Here is a 26,980-nt window from a genome sequence, read left to right on the forward strand (position 1 = left end):
TGTCTGTCTGTCTGTCTGTCTGTCTGTCTGTCTGTCTGTCTGTCTGTCTGTCTGTCTGTCTGTCTGTCTGTCTGTCTGTCTGTCTGTCTGTCTGTCTGTCTGTCTGTCTGTGACTCTTTCTTCCTTCAGGATGATTCATCTTTCTAGGATTATTTCTGAGTTGGGATTACTCCTCCTGAGTAGGTGTTGAGTCTGGATTAGTCTGCCCCTGTGTCAGGGTGCTTATGAGGAAGCTGTCTGAATGTACGCATATCCAATGGATTTGAGTAGTTGTTAGTGATGAAAGTATGAAAAGATTGTGGAAGTCTAAGATCTGTGAGCTCAAATGAGATGGGTGAGCTCATAGGCCTGTTTGACAGTCTGATGTAGCTGTGGTAGAGAGAGGAGAGGACCTCACTGATTCCACATTTTGCTCGCGGGATCGAGCATATCCAATCCCTTTGTTGCCAGGCAGTCCACTCAGTAACTGAGCTCCTATTATCTGCCCAGTGACAGGAGAATGCTCAAACTACTTTCTGAAGGCTTTTGACAGCCAATGGAAGCCTTAAGAAGTGCAACGTAACCCCACAGATACTGTAGTTTTGAAAGGGACTAGAAAGAAGAACTACAATTCTCAGATCCTCCACTTCCTGGTTGACTTTTTCTCAGGTTTTTGCCTGCCATATGAGTTCTGTTATACTCACAGACACCATTCAAACAGTTTTAGAAACTTCAGAGTGTTTTCGTTCCAAATGTACTTATAATATGCATATTCGAGTTTCTGGGCCAGAGGAGTAACCTGTTTAAATTGGGTACGTTTTTCATCCGGCTGTGAAAATACTGCCCGCTAGCCCAGACAGGTTAAGGATAGTGTCTTTTGGAGCCAAACCACACGTTTCTTAAGATCTTCATATATCACATTGATATAAGTATTTTTGAAATTGTGTGATAGTGTGTTTCTCTAATACTATCTCTCTCGCTCTTTCTCTCTCTCTCTCTCTCTCTCTCTCTCGCTCTCTCTCTCTTCCAGATGTACCACTCAGACCACAGAGTCAATTTCCCTGACCTCTCCTTCAACATTCCAGGCCCTGGAGCCTTGGGTCTAGCATCTAACCACTGAACCAACTCCCTGTCCGATACCCCTCCACATACCCTACACCCCCACCCCAGCACCCACACAGCCTTTTCCCCTGCCCCCTGTTTGAACCCCTATACCCAGGTACACCCAGGGACCATGGACAGCCCCCCCAAGCTGTCTGGCGAGACCCTGATCGTTCACCACATCCCCCTGGTACACTGTCAGGTGACTGGGGGGCGGCAGGGCTGTGGTGGAGGAGGGGGGTCCCTGAAGAGATCAAACCCTTTCAGCTACACAGAAACCCTGGGCTTGAGCCGCACCACCTCCCTTCCTGAGCAGGATGTACTCCAGAGGGAAGCCCTGGTGTACAGCAGCCTCATCCAGACCTCCACAGGAGGAGGAGGAGGAGGAGAGGGAGAGGGAGGAGGAGGGGGGAGAGGAGGCAGCACGGGGAGCGATGATTCGTCGGTGACGTCCAGTAACTGCGAGGACCAGGTGATGGTGATGGTGGCCCACACTATGCCCAGGGTGAAGCCAAGGGAACAGGTCAACAACCCACTCCGGCTCCGTCACAACCCTTTTCTGCTCAACACGGAGGAGGATGATGATTATGAGGATGAGGAAGAGGAGGAAGATGATGGTGATAACCTGAATGGTTACTTGGAAGACTCCTCCTTTCATCTCCATGGCGATACAAACTCCGCCCTGGACGAGAAGGGAGACGGGATTGCACCCTTTCACCTCCACGACCTGGTGTCCACCACACACAAGCCCTTCCTGTTGCACAGCACCCTGGGTAAGCACTCTTGGGGCTGCTCAGGGAGGCTGGACTCCCTTAGGGGCGTGTCCTCTGATCTCTCCACCCACCTGGAGGGCCTGGACCTGCTGGGATTGGACAGTCCACGTCTCCACGGCAGCAGTGGCTCCACCCTCTCCATGGACTGTGGAGAGCAGGAGTGGGGTGAGGATGAGGAGGAGGATCACCCAGTGAGGGGTGGGGGACGGGGCAGTAGCCAAGCTGACTCCTGCTGCGGCCTCTCCCAGACGTATCTTGAACACTTTCCGGAACCATTTTCAGAGTTGTCGGAACGCCAGCTGGGCTACGCCAGCGACTCTTCCTGTAACAGCTCAGATGGCGTGCTGGTTAACTTCAGCGCCATCTATAATAACATGAACAACAGCGTCCCGGCAACCTCTACCAAGCCACCACCTCTGGCCACCACGACCACCAACCTCAACAGCTCCACCGACCAATCTTGCACCTCCTCTGTCTGCATCTGCTCAGTGCTGGATGAGGAGGCAGGGAGCCGAAGAGGCTCCGGAGGTGGGGGGGCATTCTACCTAGACCTCCACACCTCCCCCACCGAACCCCCCCACCTCCACTCTCAACAACCCTCCTGCCCCTCCAACAACACCCTGCCGTTACTCATCGAACCCCACTCTCACCCTCACCCCACCACCTCCTCCTGCACCTGCTCAGCTGAACACCAGGGGGCTCTAGACCTGGACGCCAACTGCAACTCCTATCACCCCCCCCACTCCGACTCAGGAAGTGACCTCATGTCCTGTCTGCAGGTATAAATCAATCAAATGTATTTTATAAAGCCCTTTTTTACATCAGAAGTTGTCACAAAATGCTTTACAGTGTCAAATCCTAGCTGCTATGTCCTGCTGTTGAGCTAGACATTTAACTACTAAAAAGTGCTTTCTGGGTGGTGTAGTATGGCTGCTCTGTGCTCCATCCTCTCCAAGCTGAGTGTCAAAATTCACTTAGTCTAAACCTTTGTGTACAATAAAGTCTTCTTTCTCTTCTTCTTTTTCTTCTTTCTCTTCTTCTTCTGCCCCAATTTCTTCTGCAGAGCCAGGCGCGTCTGGTGGTAACCACCCAGAACTACTACAAGCTGGTGACCTGTGACCTTTCGTCTCCGTCACCCCCGAGCCCTGCGGGAAGCTCCGCGTCGGTTACCAGCTGCTCTGACGAGAACAGCAAGGATAGCCCTGCCCCTGACACACCCACCGCCACCCAGCCAACCGAATACTACCTGTTCAGGCGGCCACCAGGGGGAGAGGAGGAGGAGGAGGAGGAGGAGGAAGAGGAGGAGGGAGGAGAGTCATCACAGGTGAGTGGAGTAGGGTATTAGTTCAGTTCAGAATCAGACATAGTGTTATTTGAATGAGGGTTGATAGATAGGTTAAAGAGGTGGATCAGTTACTGGGAGGTTGTTGGTTCAAGTCCCGTTCCAGGCCATATCAAAGTGGTTTCAGATCAGTACAACCATCCACTACTGTTGAAGGGGAAGTCCCCTACTGGAGGGCTGCTGGTTTCAGATTAGTATAACCATCCACTACTGTTGAAGGGGAAGTCCTCTACTGGAGGGCAGCTGGTTTCAGATCAGTACAACCATCCACTACTGTTGAAGGGAAAGGAATTTTTTATCGTCGTCTACTGAGGCAGCTGGGTAATCTGTAATGGAGTATTCCTGGAGAGTATGTGCGTCTCAAATGGCACCGTATTACTTACAGTGCACTATGGGCCCTGGTTAAATAAAGGTTAAATAAATATAAACATTATGACTGGAGCCACAGAGAGCTAAAATAATCCCAGACTGTAACTCTGATAGCTACTATAAATAGACCTGTATCTTAATAGTGTCAACATTACAACACATGAGTATGACTGGCATTACACCACACTGAAGACTAAGGCTTCATCCCGAGTGGCACCGTTGTCCCTGTATAGTACACTATATTTAACCAGGCAGGCAAATGTACATTTATAATAACAGCCTGGAAAGTAAAGCTAGCTTATTGATGAACTGTATCAGCAATGCGAGTGCTCTCAAGAGAATGACTATGACTGGCCCATGTAGGAGATTTAATGATGCTGAAAAGCTAAAGACTAGTCAAACAAGTATCAATTATTCCTTTCATTTAGATTGAGAGCTTGATCATAAGAAATTATGAGTTTCTATTTAACACAATGGCAGAGAATGGAAGAGATCAACTTCCAATGTAGTTTGATCCAAAACAAACAAGGCTCTACTCAAATGTATTATTTATATAAGTGTCTGCTGTATCAAGCATGAGATCCAAACACTATTCCTGCTTCATGAGCCCTGTTTGACATTGATCCAAGAATGTGTTCGATTCTTTGTCTTTTATTCTAAGCCTTCTCTGTCTTCTCTACCCAGCGTCATGAAGATGAGGAAGAAAATGATGAAGACGAGCAGGACGGGAAGAAGAGGAAGCAGCAGCAGCAGATGGGTGGAGCCTGTTCAGATCCAATCATTGAGGGCCAGGTGTACGTCAACATCTCCCCTCCTGTGGTTGGCCGAGGACCCATCGGAGGTGGGCCCAGCCGCCCCCGTTCCCGTAGCTACGACCGGAACCTGGACATGTCCCCGCCCCCTCGGCTCGGCTCATTGGAGCGCATGCTGAGCTGCCCTGTCCGTCTCAGTGAAGGCACCGCCCACCTGGGCCCACCCCCTCTGCCGCGGGTCACTTCCTTTGCAGAGATTGCCAGGAGCAAGAGGAAAAATGGAGGAAGCACTGGCTCTCCTTCTCTCAGGATGGGGGGATGTACAGATCCCTTCTCCTCCACCCACTCGGCCCACTCCCACTCCTCGGCCGACTTCTCCCCCATCCTGGAGGGCCTGGGTCAGGGTCCGAGCCACAGCCAAAGTTTGCCCTTCCAGCGCTGCTACAGCCAGGGCAGTGTGGACCGCCACTCACCTGGTGGTGGCGCCAGAGAGACACGCTCCAAGGCCGAAGGTAAGAACACTGGTTAAAATAATAATTATATTACATGTTAAGAGCTATAATGATAATACATTATTATGATTGCATTCCAAACTGACTACAATGCAGTCGCCTGGCAGATCTCACAATACCTGGATAGGTGTTTGATCCATATCAGCTAACCACATCATATAACATAGCAATCTGATGTCGATTTTGCAATCGATGACGTGGCACGCAACCATTGGTTACTGTGTGCAGCAAAACTGAAATCTAGTCAGCTTGGAACGCGACCAATTTACTGTGTGTGTTGGGGGGGGGGGGGGTTTGGTTGGTTTTTCTATCCTGCCCACAAAGATGCTAAAACAAAGACAATTTCCCACATCCCCATAAGGACAAAGGCTATTTTAAACTTAGGGGTTAGGTATAGGGTTAGGGCTACAATTAGGGTTAGAATTAGAATTAGGATAAGGGGTTAGTGGTTAGGTTGTGGGTTAAGGTTAGGTGGTAGGTTTAAGTTTTGGGTTTGGGTTAGGGAAAATAGGATTTTGAATGGAAATATATTGTAGGGTTATAAGGTTATAGGGTTATAGGGTTATGGTGTTATGGTGTTATGGTGTTATAGGGTTATAGGGTGTTGAAGGGGAAGTGTTATAGTGTTATAGGGTTATAGGGTTATAGGGTTATAGGGTTATGGTGTTATAGGGTTATAGGTTTATGGTGTTATGGTGTTATGGTGTTATAGTGTTATAGGGTTATAAGGGTGTAGTGTTGTAGTGTTATAAGGTTATAGGGTTATAGTGTTATAAGGTTATAGGGTTATAGTGTTATAAGGTTATAGGGTTATAGTGTTATAAGGTTAAAATGGTTATTGTGTTTTAAGGTTATAGTGTTATAGTGTTATAAGGTTATAGGGTTATAGTGTTATAGTGTTATGGGGTTATGGGGTTATAGTCTTATAGTGTTATAGTGTTATAGTGTTTTAGTGTTATAGGGTTATAGGGTTATACTGTTATATTGTTATAGTGTTATAGTGTTATAGTGTTATAGTGTTATAGTGTTATAAGGTTATAGAGTTATAGTGTTATGGTGTTATAAGGTTATAGTGTTATAATTGTATACATTTTTAGGGTTATAGTGTTATAGTGTTTTTATATTATTATGTTATAGGGTTATAGGGTTATAGTGTTATAGGCTTATAGTGTTATAGGGTTATAGTGTTATAGGGTTATATTGTGTTATAGTTTTATAGTGTTATAAGGTTATAGGTTTATAGTGCTATGGTGTTATAAGGTTATAGGGTTATAGTGTTATAGTGTTATAGTGTTATGGTGTTTTAGTGTTATAGGGTTATAGTGTTTTAGTGTTATAGGGTTATAGTGTTATAGGGTTATAGTGTTATAGTGTTATGGGGTTATAGTGTTATAGTGTTATAGGGTTATAGGGTTATACTGTTATATTGTTATAGTGTTATACGGTTCTAGTGTTATAAGGTTATAGGTTTATAGTGCTATGGTGTTATAAGGTTATAGGGTTATAGTGTTATAAGGTTATAGGGTTATAGGGTTATGGTGTTATAAGGTTATAGTGATATAAGGTTATAGTGTTATAAGGTTATAGGTTTATAGTGCTATGGTGTTATAAGGTTATAGGGTTATAGTGTTATAAGGTTATAGGGTTATAGGGTTATGGTGTTATAGTGTTTTAAGGTTATAGGGTTATAGTGTTATAGTGTTTTAAGGTTATAGGGTTATAGTGTTATAGTGTTTTAGTGTTATACTATTTTAGTCTTATAGGGTTATGGGGTTGTATTGTTATAGGGTTATAAGGTTATAGTGTAATGGTGTTATAAGGTTATAGTGTTATAAGGTTAAAAGGGTTATAGTGTTATAAGGTTATAGGGTTATAGTGTTATGGGGTTGTAGTGTTTTAGTGTTATAGTGTTATATTGTTATAGTGTTATAAGGTTATAGGGTTATAGTGTTTTAGTGTTGTAGTGTTTTAGTGTTATACTGTTATATTGTTATAGTGTTATACGTTTATAGTGTTATAGTGTTTTAGTGTTATAGTGTTTTAGTGTTTTAGTATTATAGGGTTATACTGTTATAGTGTTATAAGGTTATAGGGTTATACTGTTATAGTGTTATAAGGGTATAGTGTTATAAGGTTATTGTGTTATAGGGTTATACTGTTATAGTGTTATAAGGTTATAGTGTTATAAGGTTGTAGTGTTATAAGGTTGTAGTGTTATAGGGTTATAGGTTGTTTTGGGGACATGTTAAAGTGTTGGCGATGTTCTAACATTGATGTGTTACAGTTCTGTTATTGCTGTGTTACAGTTCTATGATAAGATGTGTTACAGTTCTATGTTATTGATGTGTTACAGTTCTATGATATTGATGTGTTACAGTTCTATGATATTGATGTGTTACAGTTCTTGTTATTGATGTGTTACAGTTATATGATATTGATGTGATACAGTTCTATGTTATTGATGTGTTACAGTTCTATGTTATTGATGTGTTACAGTTCTATGTTATGGATGTGTTACAGTTCTATGATATTGATGTGTTACAATTCTATGTTATGAATGTGTTACAGTTCTATGTTATTGAGGCATTTTATCTCTAGTTTGGAAAGTTTTGTATCAATGAGTTTGGTTCTGTATGTTTTCTCCTTTTCAATTAACAAATAACAATGGCTAAATATGACCAAGGCATGTGAAGGATGAAGATGAAATAGATAGGTATGTGACACCAGGTGATGATATATATATATATGAACAGTGGCAGCAGGCTCACTGTGTGTCTGCTTATAAAAACACCCTGATCTTTCTATTCAGCCCATAGAACTACAGTAAACAAACAGTGTTTGGATTTCCTATGAATTCCTCTGTGGAACATTGTGTCAGAGGACTCTGAATGGAATGTTCTAGTAGGACAGTCAGACTGTGGGAGGGAGTATACTAGTGGCGTCGTTCCAGTGAGAGAGATCCCCTTTTTAATTCTACTGAGCCAAACCAAGCTAAGCCGAGCTGCACTGCGCTAGCCTGGCTACACGTCAATCACCATAGTTACTAGAACCAGCACAGGGTTCTTAGAGCGAGAGATACAAAGAGGAGGAAGAGAGAGGGAGAAACACACATTCCAGTCACTCTAGAGAGGCCAACCCTGGTGTCCAAGTGCTTTCTCACAGTAAAACATAGTGACAGCCTGTAATGTACAAACCACTGTGACATAGGAACAGGTTAGAAGCAGATTGAGGACAGGGGATAGGATTTGGTGTCGTTGGGTGCAGGGATGGGTTGAAGGGATTGTAAAAATGATAGGGGGGAGGGGAGAGGAGGGATGTGGATCGACAGTAGAAGGGGGAAAGGAGGGAGGACTGGAGAGAGGTGAATGGAGAGATAGATGTATCTTTAAAACACATGTATTTCAACTATATATATCAGAAAAAAATCATTATATTATTAAATTGTGAAATAATTTAAAATGCCCATCACTAGTTATTAATATCATACATACTACATTCAACTGCATTGGTCTACTGCAATGTGTTGTGTAGTCTTTAGAAGTTGTGTTTGCTATGATGCTGTGGACATCCATTAAGGCAGCCCTTCTCTGATTCAGAGAGGTTGGGTTAAATGCAGAAGAATGCATTCAGTTGTGCAACTGACTAGGTATCCCCTTTCCCTTCCCTTTAATGATGCCTACAGGAGAGGTGAGCTGGCAAAGAACGCTTAGCTGGATAAATTATTCATCCATGAATAAAGAGAGGAAGGGGTGAGGAGAGAGAGAGAGAGATGACAGAGAGAGATGACAGAGAGAGATGACAGAGAGAGATGACAGAGAGAGATGACAGAGAGAGAGAGAGATGACAGAGAGAGATGACAGAGAGAGAGAGAGATGACAGAGAGAGATGACAGAGAGAGAGGAGAGAGAGAGAGATGACAGAGAGAGAGAGAGAGAGAGATGACAGAGAGATGACAGAGAGAGAGAGAGAGAGAGAGAGAGAGAGAGAGAGAGAGAGAGAGGAGAGAGAGAGATGACAGAGAGAGAGAGAGAGAGACAGAGAGAGAGAGAGAGAGAGATGACAGAGAGAGAGAGAGAGAGAGTGAGAGAGAGGCAGTGATAAAGAGAGAGATGACAGCGAGAGAGGGAGTGAAAAGAGAGAGATGACAGAGAGGAGTGAGAAAGAGAGAGAGACATGATAGAGCGAGAGAGAGAGAAAGAGAGAGAGAAAAAAGTGGAAGGAGGACGAGATAGATAGGGAGCTGGCTAGAGATGAGAGAGGGAGTGAGAAAGATAGAGAGAGATGACAGAAAGCAAGAGAGAGAGGCAGTGAGAAAGAGAGTGAGAGAGATGACAGAGGGAGAGAGCGAGAGAGAGAGAGAGATAGGCAGAGAGTGAGAGAGAGAGGGAGAGAGAGAGATGATAGCGAGAGAGAAAGAGAGAGAGATGACAGAGGGGAGAGCGAGAGAGAGAGAGGCAGAGAGCGAGAGAGAGAGAGAGAGAGAGAGATGACAGAGAGACAGCGAGAGAGAGAGAGTGGGAGAGAGAAAGAGAGAGAGAAAAATGTGGAGGGAGGACAAGAGAGAGAAAGACAGATGACAGAGAGAGAGAAAGAGAGGGAGTAAATGAGAGAGATAGATGACAGCAATAGAGAGAAAGAGAGAGAAAAAGGTGGAGGGAGGACAAGAGAGAGATGGCTAGAGATATGGGTGAGAGAGGGAGATGGCTAGAGATATAGAAGAGAGAGGGACATGGCTAGAGATGAGAGGGGGATGGCTAGAGATATAGATGATAGAGTGAGATGGCTAGATATATAGCTGAGAGAGCGAGATGGCTAGAGATATAGATGAGAGTGGGAGATGGCTAGAGATATAGATGAGAGAGGAGATGGCTCGAGATATAGATGAGAGAGAGAGAGATGGCTAGAGATATAGATGATAGAGGGAGATGGCTAGAGATATAGAAGAGAGAGGGACATGGCTAGAGATAAGAGAGGGACATGGCTAGAGATGAGAGGGGGATGGCTAGAGATATAGATGATAGAGGGAGATGGCTAGATATATAGCTGAGAGAGCGAGATGGCTAGAGATATAGATGAGAGTGGGAGATGGCTAGAGATATAGATGAGAGAGGAGATGGCTCGAGATATAGATGAGAGAGATGGCTAGAGATATAGATGATAGAGGGAGATGGCTAAATATATAGCTGAGAGAGAGATGGCTAGAGATATAGATGAGAGTGGGAGATGGCTAGCGATATAGCTGAGAGAGGGAGATGGCTAGAGATTTAGATGAGAGAGAGAGAGATGTCTAGAGATATAGAAGAGAGAGGGACATGACTAGAAATGAGATTTGGAGATTGAGATCTTTATTAGTGAAACGCACAAAACAATAAACGGCAAATGAAACGTGAAGTCATGGAGTGCTCACAAGCAACTACACATAAACAAGATCCCACAAAACACAGTGGGGAAATGGCTGCCTAAATATGATCCCCAATCAGAGACAACGATAAACAGCTGCCTCTGATTGGGAACCATACCAGGCCAACATAGAAATAAATAACTTAGACTAGAATACCCCCCCTAGTCACACCCCGACCTAACCAAAATAGAGAATAAAAAGGCTCTTTATGGTCAGGGCGTGACAGTACCCCCCCCCCCCCCCAAAGGTGAGGACTCCGGCCGCAAAACCTGAAACCAACTGGGGAGGGTAGGGGGGGTGACTAGTGTCGGTGGCGGCTCCGGTGCGGGTCTTTGCTCCCACCCAGACCAAGGATCCGGCCATGGAGCCGGGTAGAAACCCGTATCCGGACTGGGCCTCGGCGCAGAGGAAGGAGCGGGACTGGACGCCGTGCCTGGACTGAGCATCGGCGCAGAGGAAGGCTCCTGCCATGGAGCTGGACTGGACGCCGTGCCTGGACTGGACATTGGCGCAGGGGAAGGCTCCGGCCATGGAGCTGAGTTGGCCGCCGTGCCTGGACTGGGCACCGACGCAAAGGAAGGCTCCGGCCTTGGAGCTGGACTGGACGCCGTGCCCGGATTGGGCCCCGACACAGAGGAAGGCTTCGGCCTTGGAGCGGGACTGGACGCCGTGCTTGGACTGGGCATCGGCGCAGGGGAAGGCTCCGACCATGGAGCTGAGTTGGCCGCCGTGCCTGGATGGGACATCGGGGCAGAGGAAGGCTCCTGCCCTGGAGCAGGACTGGATGCCTTGCCTGGAAGCTCCGGACCGTTGACCCTCGCTGGAGGCTCCGGAATGTTGACCGTCATAGGAAGTTCTGGACTGTGGACCGTCGCAGGAGGTTCTGGACTGGTGACACGCACTTCAGGGTGAGTGCGAGGAGCAGGCACAGGACGTACCGGACTGGGGAGGCGCACTGGAGGCCTGATGCGTGGAGCCGGCACAGGTTGCACCGGACTGGTGACACGCTCTTCAGGAAGAGTGCGGGTAGGAGGCACAGGACGTACCGGACTGGGGAGGCGCACTGGAGGCCTGATGCGTGGGGCCAGCACAGGTTGCGCCGGACTGGTGACACGCTCTTCAGGGCGAGTGCAAGGAGCAGGGACAGGACGTACCGGACTGGGGAGGCGCACTGAAGGCCTGATGCGTGGGGCCGGCACAGGTTGCACCGGACTGGTGACACGCTCTTCAGGGCTAGTGCGGAGAGCTGGCACAGGACATACCGGACTGTGGAGGCACACTGGAGATCTGGTGCGTAGAGCCGTCAAAATTGTACCGGAACGGTGACACACACTTCAGGACGAGTGCGTGGAGGAGACACAGGACGTACCGGACTGGGGAGGCGCACTGGAGGCCAGATGCGTGAAACCGGTGCAGATGACACCGGACTGGTTTCATGCTCCTCGGCACGCCTGCGCTGCAGCACTCTTATCGCCACGACCTCTCTCCGGAATCTTTCATCGAGTTCCTCCTTCGACTCCCTGACGGTCTCTGGCTCATTCCTCGGCTAGGCCGACCACCCCATGTGCCCCCCCCCAAAAAAAAACATTTGGGCTGTCCTTTGGGCTTTTCTTGTGACCGCGAACCCCGGCGTCGTCGCTGTCCTCCCTTCTCTCCTTGCGTCTGCCGCTAAGGAAGGCGATCCTGTCCTGCCAGGATTTCCTCCCAAGTCCAGGATCCCTTCCCCTCCAAGATCTCCTCCCAAGTCCAGGATACCTTCTCCTCCTGGACACGCTGCTTGGTCCTGTTGTGGTGGGATCTTCTGTCACGCTTGTCATACGAACTGGAAGCATACTCGGACCAACGTGCAGCGTGATCTGGGTTCCACATCTTTATTAGTGAAACGCACAAAACAATAAACGGCAAATGAAACGTGAAGTCATGAAGTGCTCACAGGCAACTACACATAAACAAGATCCCACAAAACACAGTGGGGAAATGGCTGCCTAAATATGATCCCCAATCAGAGACAACGATAAACAGCTGCATCTGATTAAGAACCATACCAGGCCAACATAGAAATAAATAACCTAGACTAAAACACCCCCCCTAGTCACACCCCGACCTAACCAAAATAGAGAATAAAAAGTCTCTCTATGGCCAGGGCGTGACAGCTAGATATATAGATGAGAGAAGCACATGCCAAGAGATGAGATAGGGAGATAGCTAGAGATATAGATGAGAGAGGGAGATTGCTAGAGATATAGATGAGAGAGGGAGATGGCTAGAGATATAGATGAGAGAGGGAGATTGCTAGAGATATAGATGAGAGAGGGAGATGGCTAAAGATATAGATGAGAGAGGGAGATTGCTAGAGATATAGATGAGAGAGGGAGATGGCTAGAGATATAGATGAGAGAGTGATGGCTAGAGATATAGATGAGAGAGGGAGATTGCTAGAGATATAGATGAGAGAGTGATGGATAGAGATATAGATGAGAGAGTGATGGATAGAGATATAGATGAGAGAGGGAGATGGCTAGAGATATAGATGAGAGAGTGATGGCTAGAGATATAGATGAGAGAGTGATGGATAGATATATAGATGAGAGAGGGAGATAGCTAGAGATGATAGAGGGAGATGGCTAGAGATGAGAGAGGGCGATGGCTAGAGATATTGATGAGAGATGGAGATGGCTAGAGATATAGATGAGAGAGGGAGATGGCTAGATATATAGATGAGAGAGAGAGAGAGAGAGATGGCTAGAGATGAGATGGAGACGGCTAGAGATGAGAGGGGGAGATGGCTAGAGATATAGCTGAGAGAGACATGGCTCGAGATATAGATGAGAGAGAGATGGCTAGAGATATAGAAGAGAGAGGGACATGACTAGAGATGACATTGGGAGATTGCGATGGCTAGATATATAGATGAGCAAGGGAGATGGCTAGATTTAAAGCTGAGAAAAGGAGATGGCTTGAGATATAGCTGGGAGAGGGAGATTGCTAGATATATAGCTGAGAGAGGAAGGTGGCAAGAGATATAGATGAGAGAGAGAGAGAGAGAGAGAGAGATGGCTAGAGATATAGATGAGATATAGATGAGAGAGGGAGATGGCAAGAGATATAAATGAGACTGAGATGGCTCGAGATATAGATGAGAGAGATGGATGGCTAGAGATATAGCTGAGAGAGAGATGTCTAGATATAGATGAGATATAGATGACAGAGGGAGATGGCTAGAGATATAGCTGAGAGAGAGATGGCTAGAGATATAGATGACAGAGGGAGATGGCTAGAGATATAGATGAGAGGTAGAGGCATTGTTTCTTTCCTCAGAGCACAGTACTGGCTGTGTTGTTTTGGCATCTGTCACTGCAACCATTGCTCAACTCTGTGGCTGAGGGATGTTACTACACTCATAGTTCTACACTGCCTCTTTGGTTAAAACATCTTACAACATCCCATAGCTCAACACTGCCCCTTTGGTTAACACATGTTACTACACCCATTGCTCAACACTGCGCCTTGTGACATAGATATGTTACTGCACCCAGGCTGACTGACATTCCATGGCGGAGCAAAAGAGACAAACAGCTTGCGCAATGTCGCTGCTCGACCTCACACACACCCCTGTGGATCACACAGCGACCGGATCGTGGAACCAAACACACATGCTGAAATTCATGCTCACACCACTGATACGCACCACTAATACACACAGAGAGACAGAAAGAAGAAAAATGGCTGTTTCTTCAATCTCTGGTGCTTCTGCTATAGGACAGAGTGACGCAGTATTATTCAGGTCTTCTCTCCCCGGCCGTGTGTGTGTGTTTGTGTGTGTGTGTGTGTCATAGTATTATGTGTCTCTTGAAGGGCAGTCTGGGCTGTTTGTACTAACAACTCTCTGTCTGTTGACTGTAGCAGCTTCCTGGATCATGACTGGGCAATTTGTGTTTGTCTCTGTGAATCAATTCAACTTATCCTTTACATGTTTACAAAATATTACATTTAATATTTACTTAAATGCTAGCTTTGTAATACAGACTGTATAATGTGAATCAATTCAACTTATCCTACATGTTTACAAAATATTACATTTAATATTTACTTAAATGCTAGCTTTGTAATACAGACTGTATAATGGCAGATACAGTTACTGTTTTACAGTTATTATCCGACTGTGTAATGGCTGATGTGGTTACTGTGTTACAGTTATTATCAGACTGTGTAATGGCTGATGTGGTTACTGTGTTACAGTTATTATCAGGGCATATGGTTTGAGGATGACGACTGAGCTAAAATGGTGAACTGAAAATGCTAACCTTTCCTGGCCTTGTCTTTCCTCTCTCTGCATCCAGGTGGTCTCTCCAGCTCTTCATCCAGCTCAGCAGTGGTGCGTTACACTAAAGACCAGCGTCCCACCACCCTCCCCATTCAACCCTTCACCTTCCACCACCAGTTCTCCAAGCCGCCCCAGCCCCTGCTTCCCCTGCTGACAGGCTACGTCTCTGGGATGCAGGCCCGGGGTGGAGGGCCTTCTGGAGGTCCGGAGGGTGGTGAAGGCGCCAACGACCCAGGGGAAGACTCGGTGCGTTGGTGCCAGGGTAGTGGTGGTGATGGGATGGAGACAGCAGTGGCTCACCTTGGTCCTGGCTCGGTCCGACCCTCGCCACTGGGTAGCTATTCCCCGGTCCGCCTCCAGGGAGCGACATCCAGCACAGGGACCTGTTCTACCTGTACCCCCAGCCCCCAGCCACCTCGTAGCCTCTCCTGCCCCCTCTCCACCGGGCTCCTGCCCCTTCACCATACCCCTTCACCAGCAGCACCACCGGCAGCTTCCGCTCTGCCACCCACACCTCCGCCCCCAACATTGGGGGTGAAGCGGGGTGCGCTGCCCCCCATGTTGCCTCCGGTGCAGGGCCAGGTGCAGGGTCACCACCACCACCGTGGGACCCTGCCCCCTTTACCAGCCGTTCCCCAGGACAGTGAGACTTCGCTGGGATACGAGGAGACATCAGACTCCCTAGAGGGGAGCAGAGGACCAGGGCCCAGGACACAACATGGTAGGTGTCTCTGTCTCAGTGTGGTCCAGTCAGGGGTTTGTACTGTATGTGGTTGTGTCAGTGGAGTTGTTGGACGGTGGGTTGGCCAGTCCTGTCCCCCCCCCTTAATGTCTTCTTTTAATGGATTCTACTGGTTTCTACTGATTCTGTTTCTTTACTACTCACTTCTCATGGTGATTCAACAGATATAACGTACACGTTTAGTGACTCTCTCTCTCTCTCTTCTTTCTTTTTCACTTTCCCCATCCTTTCTTTTTTTTATCCTCCTTTCCTTACCATGTACACTCACCCCATCTCTCTCTCTCTCTCTCTCTCTATTTCAACGCTCCTCTTCCTCTGCCTTCTCACATGTACACTTCATCTACCTCTCACTTCTGGTTTAATCTTGCTTTCCCCAATCCTTCACATGAAAACCTACCTTCCTCTCTCATCTCCGTCTTTCTACCATTACCTCTATTTTCTCCTTCTCTTTTCCCACCCGACTCTCTTCTCATCTCTCCGTGCATCCCTCCAAACCCCTCTTCCCCCACCTCTCTTATTTTTTCTCTGTGTTCTCCATCCCCGTATCCTCTCCTCCGTCCATCCTTCTTTACAGGGCACCACCTCTCTCCACAGACTCTGAAATGGAGGGAGTATCGTCGAAAGAACCCATTAGGGGTGGAGAGGTGTTCCTTGGGGGGCTCTGCAGGGTCAGGTGTACCGCCTCTATCAGGCAGTCTGGACGGGAACGGTCGTAGGGGCGGGGCCGGGGGTCAGCGAATCACACGAAGGAACGTGTTTGACTTCCCTCCGGCCTCTAGTGGCCACGCCCCCCTGGGACGACTCAACGGTGTTCATATACTACTAACCCTGTTGATCAGGCGCTCTGTCTTGTCAGTCTGTCTGTCTGTCTGTCTGTCTGTCTGTCTGTCTGTCTGTCTGTCTGTCTGTCTGTCTGTCTGTCTGTCTGTCTGTCTGTCTGTCTGTCTGTGCTGTGTGTGCTGGGGCGTGCACAGACATTTTACATTGTTTTTTATATTATTTCTGCAACACCACACTCACAGCTAGTTACGGTGTCTCCTAAAGACGTGATTGACATCTGGAACAGAGGGTGGGCTGTCAGCTGATCGTTAATGATTGATGTAAATATGCTAGTTAGCTAGCTACTATATTTCTTTACTGATTGTGGCTCATCTTCAATGTCTCTTAAATAACAACTTCATACTATAACCTAATATTCATAATCGTTTAACTAATGGTATATGGCTGGCTGGCTAGTGGCTTGTATGTATATTTTAGTATATGTTACCGACCGGCTCGATTCGGACTTATGCAGCAACATTTCAAATTGTGTTTTTTACATTGGATAAAAGTAGACACTCAGAGCTAGAAAATTGTATATCATACGCTACAGCTCAGGAACAATGTGAAAGTAATTCTGCTTTGAAAGTTGATAAACTTGTAACTCCACTTTTGAGAAAATGGCCCTTGAATGTTTCGGTACACCTACTGGAGAGCTCTTCTTTGTCCACACCCATTCAGCATCATTCACACCCTCTTAAGCTTTAGCTCTACCCATCTCTTTAAGGATTCACATGTGAGGCTATGTACAAAACAACCAAAGATTTTAAGACTAAAGGCTGGTTCCTCCTTTAAAAGTTGCGAGCTTACGCCGCAGTACTTCATTTGTGGTTTAGTACAGTACCCTGCGTCACCACTTCATTGCTCCAGACCAGCTCAAGGGGGAGTTAGAGCACTGATTATGCTTTTGGGTCCTACTGTGTCTCTAACTGACAGTGAATGGGCGACATAAACCTAAATAGAAACGGATAATTTTGCACGACTTCGGTATTACTTACTAAAACAGTTGTTACACTAAGGTTTATATTATTTTATCTTGTTAGGATTATTTTGGTCTTACTGTAAGTTGTACAGTGCCTGAGTGGCGCAACGGTCTAAGACACTGTGTAACAGTGCAGGCTGTGTTGATACAGATGCTGGTTCAATACCAGTGCCGGCCTCGACTGGGAGACCCATGAGATGACTGTAGGCTTTTGGTTTTTCTCCCTCTAAAAACAGAAATAAAAAATTCAAAATAACAAAATAATCTTTATTTACAAATTAGTAACAATGTCTCACCCCATGTTCAAGAATGGCCTTTTTCTCACTCATTTTACGTTATTTGAAAACCAAATCATCTCCAAAATATTTTTCTTTTTTAAACAAAGCGATTATTATTATTATTAATTTAGAATGATATAAAAGCTCCTTGGATATTCTCACATATATATTATTAACCCTGTTAGTAGCAGGACTATATATATTGGTCATATTGGTCATGGCTCCTGAGTGGCTCACAGTGGGATTTGCCTTGCAGTTCTCCAGCTGTATCCACAATCCTCCACATGAGGAGGCACGAGGGCAGGGGGCACGGGATGGGCCTCAGAGCCACGCACAGAAGACCGAACTAGCCCATGGGGAAGGGAGGAGGAGAAGGGGAGCGGGTGGACCCCCACCCTGCCACACTGGCAACACTTTAAGGGGCATTGCACTAATAATGGCACTGACTAGGGAAACGTTCCCGCTGTTCTGTTCTTAGTGCCAGTTTGCACGTTCAAACTAAAACAATGTAACTAATAATGGCATCTTTATGCTTTCATTATTAAAATTATGATAAAAATGCACTTTCAAAATGCCAATGTTTATTTAGTTATGGCTCCATAATGAATTACTATGGGAATAAATATAACTGAATTACAGAAATATCCTCCAATCCTCTATATGTAATTATTGGCAGAGAGTCACGTCATATGTTTTGATATACTGTAGGCCTACCGTAAGCGACATGAGTCTCACTAGTGTTGAGTATTGTGCTGGTAAAAGTGATGTAAGTCTTATTTATTTAAAGAGCATATTGAAGTTAGAAGCAATAGCCTACAACTATTTTAGCACCATTTCACGCTGCTCTGAGACAAGCATGGGGAGTGGTCTTGATAAATCAATGAGATTTTTATTTTCAATGAATCTCCATTTGGTTATTGGTTAGACTAGAATTAGAAAATTCCGTGATTAAATGAATCACGGGATAGTAATTAACTAGGAAGTCGGGGCACCACGGGAAAATGTTGTTTATATAGTTACAATTTCCCGAATATAACTCTTCAGATATTTTATTATCTTATCGATTACAGTCTTCTATTAATGTATTATTGCCTCATCAGTCTCATTCCTGAATGTCGCAAACCCTTGGATTTCTGCACGAACCCTAGCATAGATCATGAATCAGCGATATACAAATTGGCTTAATTATTTATTTACTAACTAACTAATCAATCACAGAATTACATAAACACACAGACAATAGTTATACATTGGTTACTCACATGATACACTGAAAAGTCCCAAGTGGGCTAAACCAATATGACGGCTTTGTAGACAAAGGAAAGGGGTGGGGGCGGGAAACTCAGAGTGGACCCACATACATACAGTTGACTACACTCATGGAAATTTTAATACTTTGAACATGCACAGCCGCTCATTTGAAAATAAATAGCAATTTGCATATTTACAAGTGTATGCCTTTGTTGTCCCTCTCTGTGATCGCTGGTCCGTCTGATGCATAGTCAGTCGACAGAAATTCTCTGGTTTGTCCACCAGAGTTCAAAGTCTTTCGTAGTTGTAGCTTGTTATAATGGATACGTCAGCCGTATCATTCAGTCGTTTGATAACGAATGGATCTTTCAGAGTACCATTGTTCTTAGAGTTGATCTGTTAGAGTAGATGCTTGCACGGTTGTCGGTATCCTCATCTTAGACTTACGCACATTTTCAGCTGCAGACTGGTAAAGCGGCGTCTAGGATTTGCTCCTTCTGTAGCAATCTATTGATCTCTATCGTCTAAAATATTTTGCAACATCTGGCTCACGCCTTGGTCTGCTTGGTCTGTAGAGTGGTAGCCATTTCAATGTAGGGACCCCGTCTCTGCGTTCTCTTGACTAAATGTACATTTTTGTCAGGAGTCCTATTATTAACTCTGTGGAAAGGAGTCGTTCCATGAAGTTTGGGTATAGTGTCTGTGCTCATGGGGGCGTGGCCACTGACTGATCATAAGTTACTATGAAAAATAATTATAATTTAGTGGACTAAGATCACATTATCTTTCCAAAAGTATTCTTATGCTTAATAATTTATTTTAAACAACATTCAGATGCAAACTCCATAACTGAGTAGTGTATACAAACAAATAAACAGTAATGTGTGTCTCCTGTCCTTCATGAGGTCACCAAATTAAACAAACTCGACATGACGGTTCCTTAAGTGTCCACAGACCGCTTCCACATTCTCAAAACAATCCTAATTTTGGGTATGTAGGAGTTTTGGCAAGTCTCTCTCTGTGTCCCACAGTCACACATTCCAATCCCAATGCTACAGTGCCCAGAGGCAGAGTATTTTACGACCGCCATAAAGCTGCCCCCTCCATCTCTCCCCCTCCGCGGGAGAGAGGGGTCACTGTAGAGCGGACCCACTGTAACCTGATCCTTCACATCTTCACAGGAGAGTCATGACACAGGGCAGACTGGGAAAAAGGCACAACCGGGCACACGCGAGCTCCGTACAGGTCAACGGACAGGGTAGGGGTAGGGCTGGCGAACTTGATGACGTCAAACAACAACTTGGGGTCAGTGGGTTCAGAAGAAAAACAACAAAAACTGTATAAAAAAATTATAATAATTATACTACCACCCAAAGGGCATTTGGCGAGTGGGAGGGCAAATTGGCAGGTGCTGGGCACAGGTAGACCCTATCTGTGCACGTGCCTGTGTGTGTGTGCGTGTGTGTGTGTGTTTATTCATGTATAGTGTCCAAAGACATAGCTGCCAGTGTGTGTGATGAGTGTATGTCGAGCGTGTGTGTTTTCTCATCCCACGTCTGTATGTACTTATCCTACGTCTGTGTGTACTTATCCTACGTGTGTGTGTACTTATCCTACGTGTGTGTTCTCAGGCCAGTCTGTGAAGCAGCTGCAGCAGTACTACAGTGACTTCTTGCCAGACTACTTCTCCATGACCGAGCGTCCTCCAGAAGAGTTCTGTCTCTCTCCGGATGCCTCCTCTTCCTCATCCTCCTCCTCTTCCTCACAGTCCCACATCGCTGTGGACCTGCAGCAGAAGAGAGGTGAGACAGCCACTAGGAGGGGTGTAGTTTGTGTGTGTGTGTTTATGTATGTATGTATGTATGTATCTATGTATGTATGTGTGTGTGTATGTACGTATGTATGTACACTACATGACCAAAAGTATGTTGACACCTGCTTGTCGAACATCTCATTCCAAAATCCTGTGCATTAATATGGAGTTGGTCCCCCCTTTGCTGCTATAGCAGCCTCTACTCTTCTGGGAAGGCTTTCCACTAGATGTTGGAACATTGCTGCAGGGACTTGCTTCCATTCAGCTACAAGAGCATTAGTGAGGTCGGGCACTGATGGTGGGAGATTACGCCTGGCTCGCAGTCAACGTTCCAATTGTTCGAAGGGGTTGAGGTCAGAGTTTTGTGAAGGCCAGTCAAGTTCTTCCACACCGATCTCGACAAACCATTTCTGTATGGACCCTGCTTTTTGCACTGTTGCCACAAAGTTGGAAGCATAGAATGGTCTAGAATGTCATTGAATGTCATTTTATTCCTTCACTGGAACTAAGGGGCCTAGCCCAAACCATGAAAAACAGCCCCAGACCATTAGTCCTCTTCCACCAAACTTTACAGTTGGCACTATGCATTGGGGCAGGTAGCGTTCTCCTGGTATCCACCAAAACCAGATTCCTCCGTCGGACTGCCAGATGGTGAAGCGTGATTCATCACTCCAGAGAACGTGCTTCCACTGTTCCAGAGTCCAATGGCGGCGAGCTTTACACCACTCCAGCCGACGATTGGCATTGCGCATGGTGATGTTAAGCTTGTGTGCGGGTGCTCGGCCATGGAAACCCATTTCATGAAGCTCCCGACGAACAGTTATTGTGCAGACGTTGCTTCCAGAGGCAGTTTGGAACTCGGTAGTGAGTGTTGCAACCGAGGACTGACAATTTTTACACGCTATGAGCTTCAGCATTCGGCCGTCCCATTATGTGAGCTTGTGTAGCCTACCACTTCATGGCTGAGCCGTTGTTGCTCCTAGACATTTCCACTTCACAATAACAGCACTTACAGTTGACCTTGGCATCTCTAGCAGGGCAGAAATTTGACTTGAACTGACTTGTTGGAAACGTGGCATCGTATGACGGCGCCACGTTGAAAGTCACTGAGTTCTTCAGTAAAGCCATTCTGCTGCCAATGTCTGTCTATGGAGATTGCATGGCTGTGTGCTCGATTTTATACACCTATCAGCAACGGGTGTGGCTGAAATAGCCGAATCCACATTTGAAGGGGTGTCCACATACTTTTGTAAATACAGTGTATGTATGTATTCAAATAACTTTTTTCTCCATTACATTCATTGTTTGATCGGGAGAAAGCCATGCATAAACGATGAAGCGTAGCCTTCAGTCATATCACATCGAATGGAGAGAGAAGGTAATAAAGGCTACATTATGTACAGTATTAAAACCCTTTGACTGCACCTCCTTCCCTTTACTGCTGTATGCGGAGTGGAGTCTTTCTCTCTTTCTCTCTCTCTTTCTCTCTCTCTCTCTCCCTCTCCCTCTCTCGTGCTCTCTCTCCCATCTCACTTTCTCTCTCTCCCCCCTCTCTCTTTCTTTCTCACTTTCTCTCTCTCTCTCTTCCCTCTCTCTCTCTCCCTTTCTCTCTCTGAGTGTGTGGGTGTCTCTAGGCCTTTGATGCCGGTACTGAAGGGTCCTTCTATCGAGACCCACTTTAACTCCCGCTAGTGACTCGGAAGCTTCTGGAGCTATTAGAAAGTGTCTGTAATGGAAAAAAGAATGTTGACTCTAACCCATCCTGAAAGCCCTACTGTTAAACATGCCATAAACAACATATACAGTAGCATGCTGTGTGCATGGTAGTAAACTGAAGTAGATAGTTAATGAAGAAATGTCCCTCTACTTTCAAGCCTTGCGAATGAAAGTTTTCTGCTTGAGGTTGGCCATTGGATTATCATTGTGGAAAATAGAAAGAGGGTGATAACAGTCAGATAAAAGCAGGTGACTGTATTAGACCATACTTACTGCTGAGAGGCTGTTTGACATGTGAAGTGCCTCTTGTAATTGACTACCTCTTTACATTCCTGCCCCCTTCCTCTCTCTCCCTCCTCTCTCTCTCTCTCCCTCTCTGTCTCTCTCTCTCAGGTTTAGTCAAAGCCATTAATACAGCGGTCGATTTAATCGTAGCTCATTTTGGCACTAGTCGGGACCCTGATGTGAAGGTACTTTACTGTGTGATTTACCCCTAGCGATAACTAGATAATACTGTTCTATTTCATCCTTTTGGTTTCTATAGTAGACTGTTGTTGTTTTTTACAACATAACAATGTTTATCTCTTTTCATAAATAAACTGTTATGTAAATGGTATTTTTTCTCCCCCTTTCTCCTCTCTCTTGGTCACTGTCTATCTCTTGTTGTCTTTCTCCTCTCTCTATCTGTTGTTATCTTGCTCCCGCTCTCTTCTCTGCTCTTGTCCTCATTCCTCCTCTACCTTTTTTCAATTTCTTCTCCACCCCTCCCCCTTCCAGGCGAAGCTGGGTAACAGTTGGGTAAGTCCCAACGTGGGCCACCTGATCCTGAAGTACCTGTGTCCCGCTTTAACGGAGGTGCTGGGGGATGGGCTGAAGGCCTACGTCCTGGACCTGATCATAGGACAGAGACGCAACCAGCCCTGGAGCCTGGTAGAGGCCTCCACACAACTAGGTAATGATGATGATGGTGATGATGATGATTAGGCCATAAGCCCTGGAGCCTGGTGGAGAGAGAGAGAGAGAGAGAGATGGTCGAAATAGCACATTCGGGACAAGGCAGCATGACCGGTGAACAGGTCAGGGTTCCTTAGCCGCCCGGCAGAACAGCAGAAACTGGATCAGCAGCACGATCAGGTGGTCAGGCCAGGTAGTCCTGAGGCATGGTCCTAGGGCTCAGGTCATCCAGGAGGGGAGTGAGAGAGAGAGATATGATAATTAGAGGGAACATACTGTACCTAAGATCACGCAGGACATCAGATAAGACAGGAGAATTACACCAGATATGACAGACTGTCCCTAGTCCCTTGGCACATAGACTATTGCAGCATAGATACTGGCGACTGAGACTGGGAGGTCGAGGGACACTGTGGCCCCGTCCAAAGTTACCCCCGGACAGGACCAACCAGGCAGCATATAACCCCACCCACTTTGCCAAAGCACAGCCCCCACACCACCAAAGGGATATCAACAGAACACTGACTTACTACCCTAAGACAAGGCAGAGTATAGCCCATGAAGATCTCCCCTACCGCACGAGCCCGAGGACAGGAAGGATGGGAGCGTGCGAGCAAGCCAGTGACTCAGCCCCCTTAATAGGGGTCAGAGGCAGAGAATCTCAGTGGAGAGGGGAGCCGGCCAAGCAGAGACAGCAAGGGTGGTTCGTCACTCCAGTACCTTGCCGTTCACCTTCGCACCCCTGGGCCAGACTACGCTCAATCATAGGACCTACTGAAGAGATGAGTCTTCACTAAAGACTTAAAGGTTGAGACCGAGTCTGTGTCTCTCACAGAAAATTCTATAAAAATGTAGCTCTATAGGAGAAACCCCTATCTCTAGCTGTTTGCTTAGGAATTCTAGCGACAATAAGGAGGCCTTGTGACTGTGGCATACGTGTAGGTAAGTATGGCAGGACCAAATCAGAGAGATCGGTAGGAGCAAGCCCATGTAATGCTTTGTAGCTTAGCAGTAAAACCTTGAAATCAGACATAGCCTCAACAGGAAGCCAGTGTAGAGAGGCTAGCACTAGAGTAATATGATTTAATTTGGGGGTTCTAGTCAACAGTCTAGCAGTCGTATTTAGCCCTAGCTGGAGTTTATTCAGTGCCTTATCCGGGTTGCCGGAGAATAGAGCATTGCAGTAGTCTAATCTAGAAGTGACAACAGCATGGGTTAGATTTTCAACAGAATTTTTGGACAAAAAGTTGTAAATTTTTGCAATGTTACGAAATTGGAAAAAAAGCATCTCTTACAATATTTTTGATATGTTTGTCAAAAGAGAGATCAGGGGAGTAACGCCAAGGTCTGTCACAGTTTTGTTTGAGATGACTATACAACCATCAAGATTCATTGTCAGATCTGACAGCAGGTCTCTTTGTTTCTTGGGACCTAGAACAAGCATCGCTGTTTTATCCAAGTGTAAAAGTAAAATATTTCCTTATGTCTGAAACACAGGCTTCCAGGGTAGGCAATTTTGGGGCTTCACTATGTTTCATCGATATGTACAGCTGTGCATCATCTGCATAGCAGTGAAAGTTGACACTAATTAATATCTTTCTTAAAGATAAGATCTAAACCAAGAATTTGCAAGAATTTGTCCGCATAGGTTTCCAATCTCTCCAAAAGAATCTGGTGATCAATGGTGTTGATAGCAGCACTAAGGTTTAGGAGCACGAGGACAGACGCCATTAAAAGATCTCGTGAATGGAAAGAAGTGCGGTCTCAGTACTATGATGGAGTCTAGACTGGTGTCACGACTTCCGCCGAAGTTGGTCCCTCTCCTTGTTCAGGCGGCGTTCACCACAGCCAATGGAGTCAGCAGGAGTGGGTGCCACCGTTGTGGGTGTAGAGGAGCGCATCCAGGAGCACACGGCGATGATTCACCATCTCGGCGCTGTCATGGACCATGTCGTCCAGACTATGGAACGGTGGGAGAGACACGGAGTCCCTCCAGCGCCCCCACCAGCACAACAGGGGTCTCCACTACTCGCCTCCCCTGCACCCGGTCCCAGTGGGATTCGTCTCGCCCTTCACAGGGAGTTTTATGGGGCGGCGGCATGCTGCCAGGGGTTCCTGCTGCAGCTGGACCTGTATCTGGGGACCGTCCACCCGGCTCCTTCGGGACGTGAGAGTGTGTCCGCCCTCGTCTCGTGCCTCTCAGGGAATGCCCTGGAGTGGGCTAACGCCGTGTGGATAGAAGGAGATGCAGCGCTGGACCACTTCGAGGAGTTCACCCACCGCTTCCGGGCAGTCTTCGACCACCGGCCCGAGGGTAGAGCGGAGGGTGAACGTCTCTTCCACCTGAGGCAGGGGACGAGGAGCGCCCAGGAGTTCACCCTGGACTTCCGGACCCTGGCCGCCGGAGCGGGATGGAACGACAGGGCCCTGATCAACCACTATCGCTGCAGCTTGCGCGAGGATGTCCATCGGGAGTTGGCCTGCAGGGACACCACCCTCACCTTTGACCAGCTGGTGGACCTGTCCATCCGGCTGGATAACCTGCTGGTCACCCGCGGACGTTCAGATGCGGCTCTGTCAGTTCCATCTCCCAGCACCACCACTCCGGTGCCTATGGAGCTGGGGGGTGCTGCGCTCAGGGAGGATGGTGGGGGGGCCTTCACGTGCACCATCTGTGGCCGCAGAGGTGTCGGGTTGGTTCCTCTGGGGATCGAGGCAGCAGGCAGAGCGCACTGGCGTAAACCCAGGTGAGCTTGCACCATTCTCACCCAGAGCCCTCTGTTGCCCACCTGTTTTTGCAAGCCAACTTTTCCCCGCATTCCCAGCATAAGGCGCTCGTCGATTCAGGCGCGGCTGAGAATTTAATCAACAGAGCATTCGCCCATAGTTTAGGGATACCCATTGTTCAAGTGGTTAGACCCTTTCCAGTTCACGCGTTGGACAGTCGACCATTAGGGTCCGGCTTTATCAGGGACGCCACCACTCCTTTCGTCATGGTGATGCAGGGGGGTCACAAGGAGAGAATCAGTCTCTTCCTCATTGACTCTCCTGTGTCTCCTGTGGTGCTAGGCCTTCCCTGGTTAGCCTGTCATGACCCCACTGTTTCATGGCAACGGAGGGCTCTCACAGGGTGGTCGCAAGAGTGTTCGGGGAGGTGTTTGGAGGTTTCTATTGGTGCTACTATGGTGGAAAGTCCAGACCAGGTCTCCACCGTGCGCATTCCCCCCGAATATTCCGATTTGGCTCTCACCTTCTCTAAGAAGAAGGCGACTCAATTACCACCCCATCGTCGGGGGGATTGTGCGATAAACCTTCAGGTAGACACCGCACTTCCCAGGAGTCACGTGTATCCCCTGTCACAGGCGGAGATGGCGGCTATGGGGACATATGTCTCCAAATCTCTGTGTCAGGGGTACATTCGGTCCTCCACTTCACCCGCCTCCTGCGAGTTTCTTTTTTGTGAAGAAGAAGGAGGGAGGTTTGCGCCCGTGTATTGACTATCGAGCCCTTAACCAGATCACTGTGAAGTACAGTTACCCGCTACCTTTCATAGCCACAGCGAATGAGTCATTGCATGGGGCGCGCTTCTTCACTAAACTAGGTCTCAGGAGCGCTTCAACCTGGTGCGTATCCGGGAGGGAGACGAGTGGAAGACAGTGTTCAGTACCACCTAAGGGCATTATGAGTACCTCGTCATGCCGTACGGGTTGATGAATGCTCCGTCAGTCTTCCAAGCCTTTGTGGACGAGATTTTCAGGGACCTGCACGGGCAGGGTGTAGTGGTGTATATCGATGACATTCTAATATACTCCGCTGCCGAGCATGTGTCCTTGGTGCGCAGGGTGCTTGGTCGACTGTTGGAGCATGACCTG

The 26,980-nt window shown here is 46.9% G+C and overlaps 1 protein-coding gene across 1 annotated transcript in view; it reads left to right on the forward strand.

The window, feature by feature from the left end:
• LOC115200580 (iporin) overlaps positions 1-26,980 on the forward strand; it is a 53,100-nt gene that overhangs the window by 13,341 nt on the left and 12,779 nt on the right. Inside the window, exons 2-9 of the mRNA XM_029763750.1 lie at positions 1,010-2,632; positions 2,917-3,177; positions 4,249-4,828; positions 14,570-15,274; positions 15,870-16,103; positions 20,257-20,427; positions 22,548-22,624; positions 22,932-23,106. Coding sequence (XP_029619610.1) covers positions 1,214-2,632; positions 2,917-3,177; positions 4,249-4,828; positions 14,570-15,274; positions 15,870-16,103; positions 20,257-20,427; positions 22,548-22,624; positions 22,932-23,106 — 3,622 coding nt within the window. The 5' untranslated portion in view covers positions 1,010-1,213. The remainder of the gene's footprint in view (positions 1-1,009; positions 2,633-2,916; positions 3,178-4,248; positions 4,829-14,569; positions 15,275-15,869; positions 16,104-20,256; positions 20,428-22,547; positions 22,625-22,931; positions 23,107-26,980) is intronic.

Source organism: Salmo trutta, chromosome 9, assembly GCF_901001165.1.
Source record: "Salmo trutta chromosome 9, fSalTru1.1, whole genome shotgun sequence".
NCBI lineage: Eukaryota > Metazoa > Chordata > Actinopteri > Salmoniformes > Salmonidae > Salmo > Salmo trutta.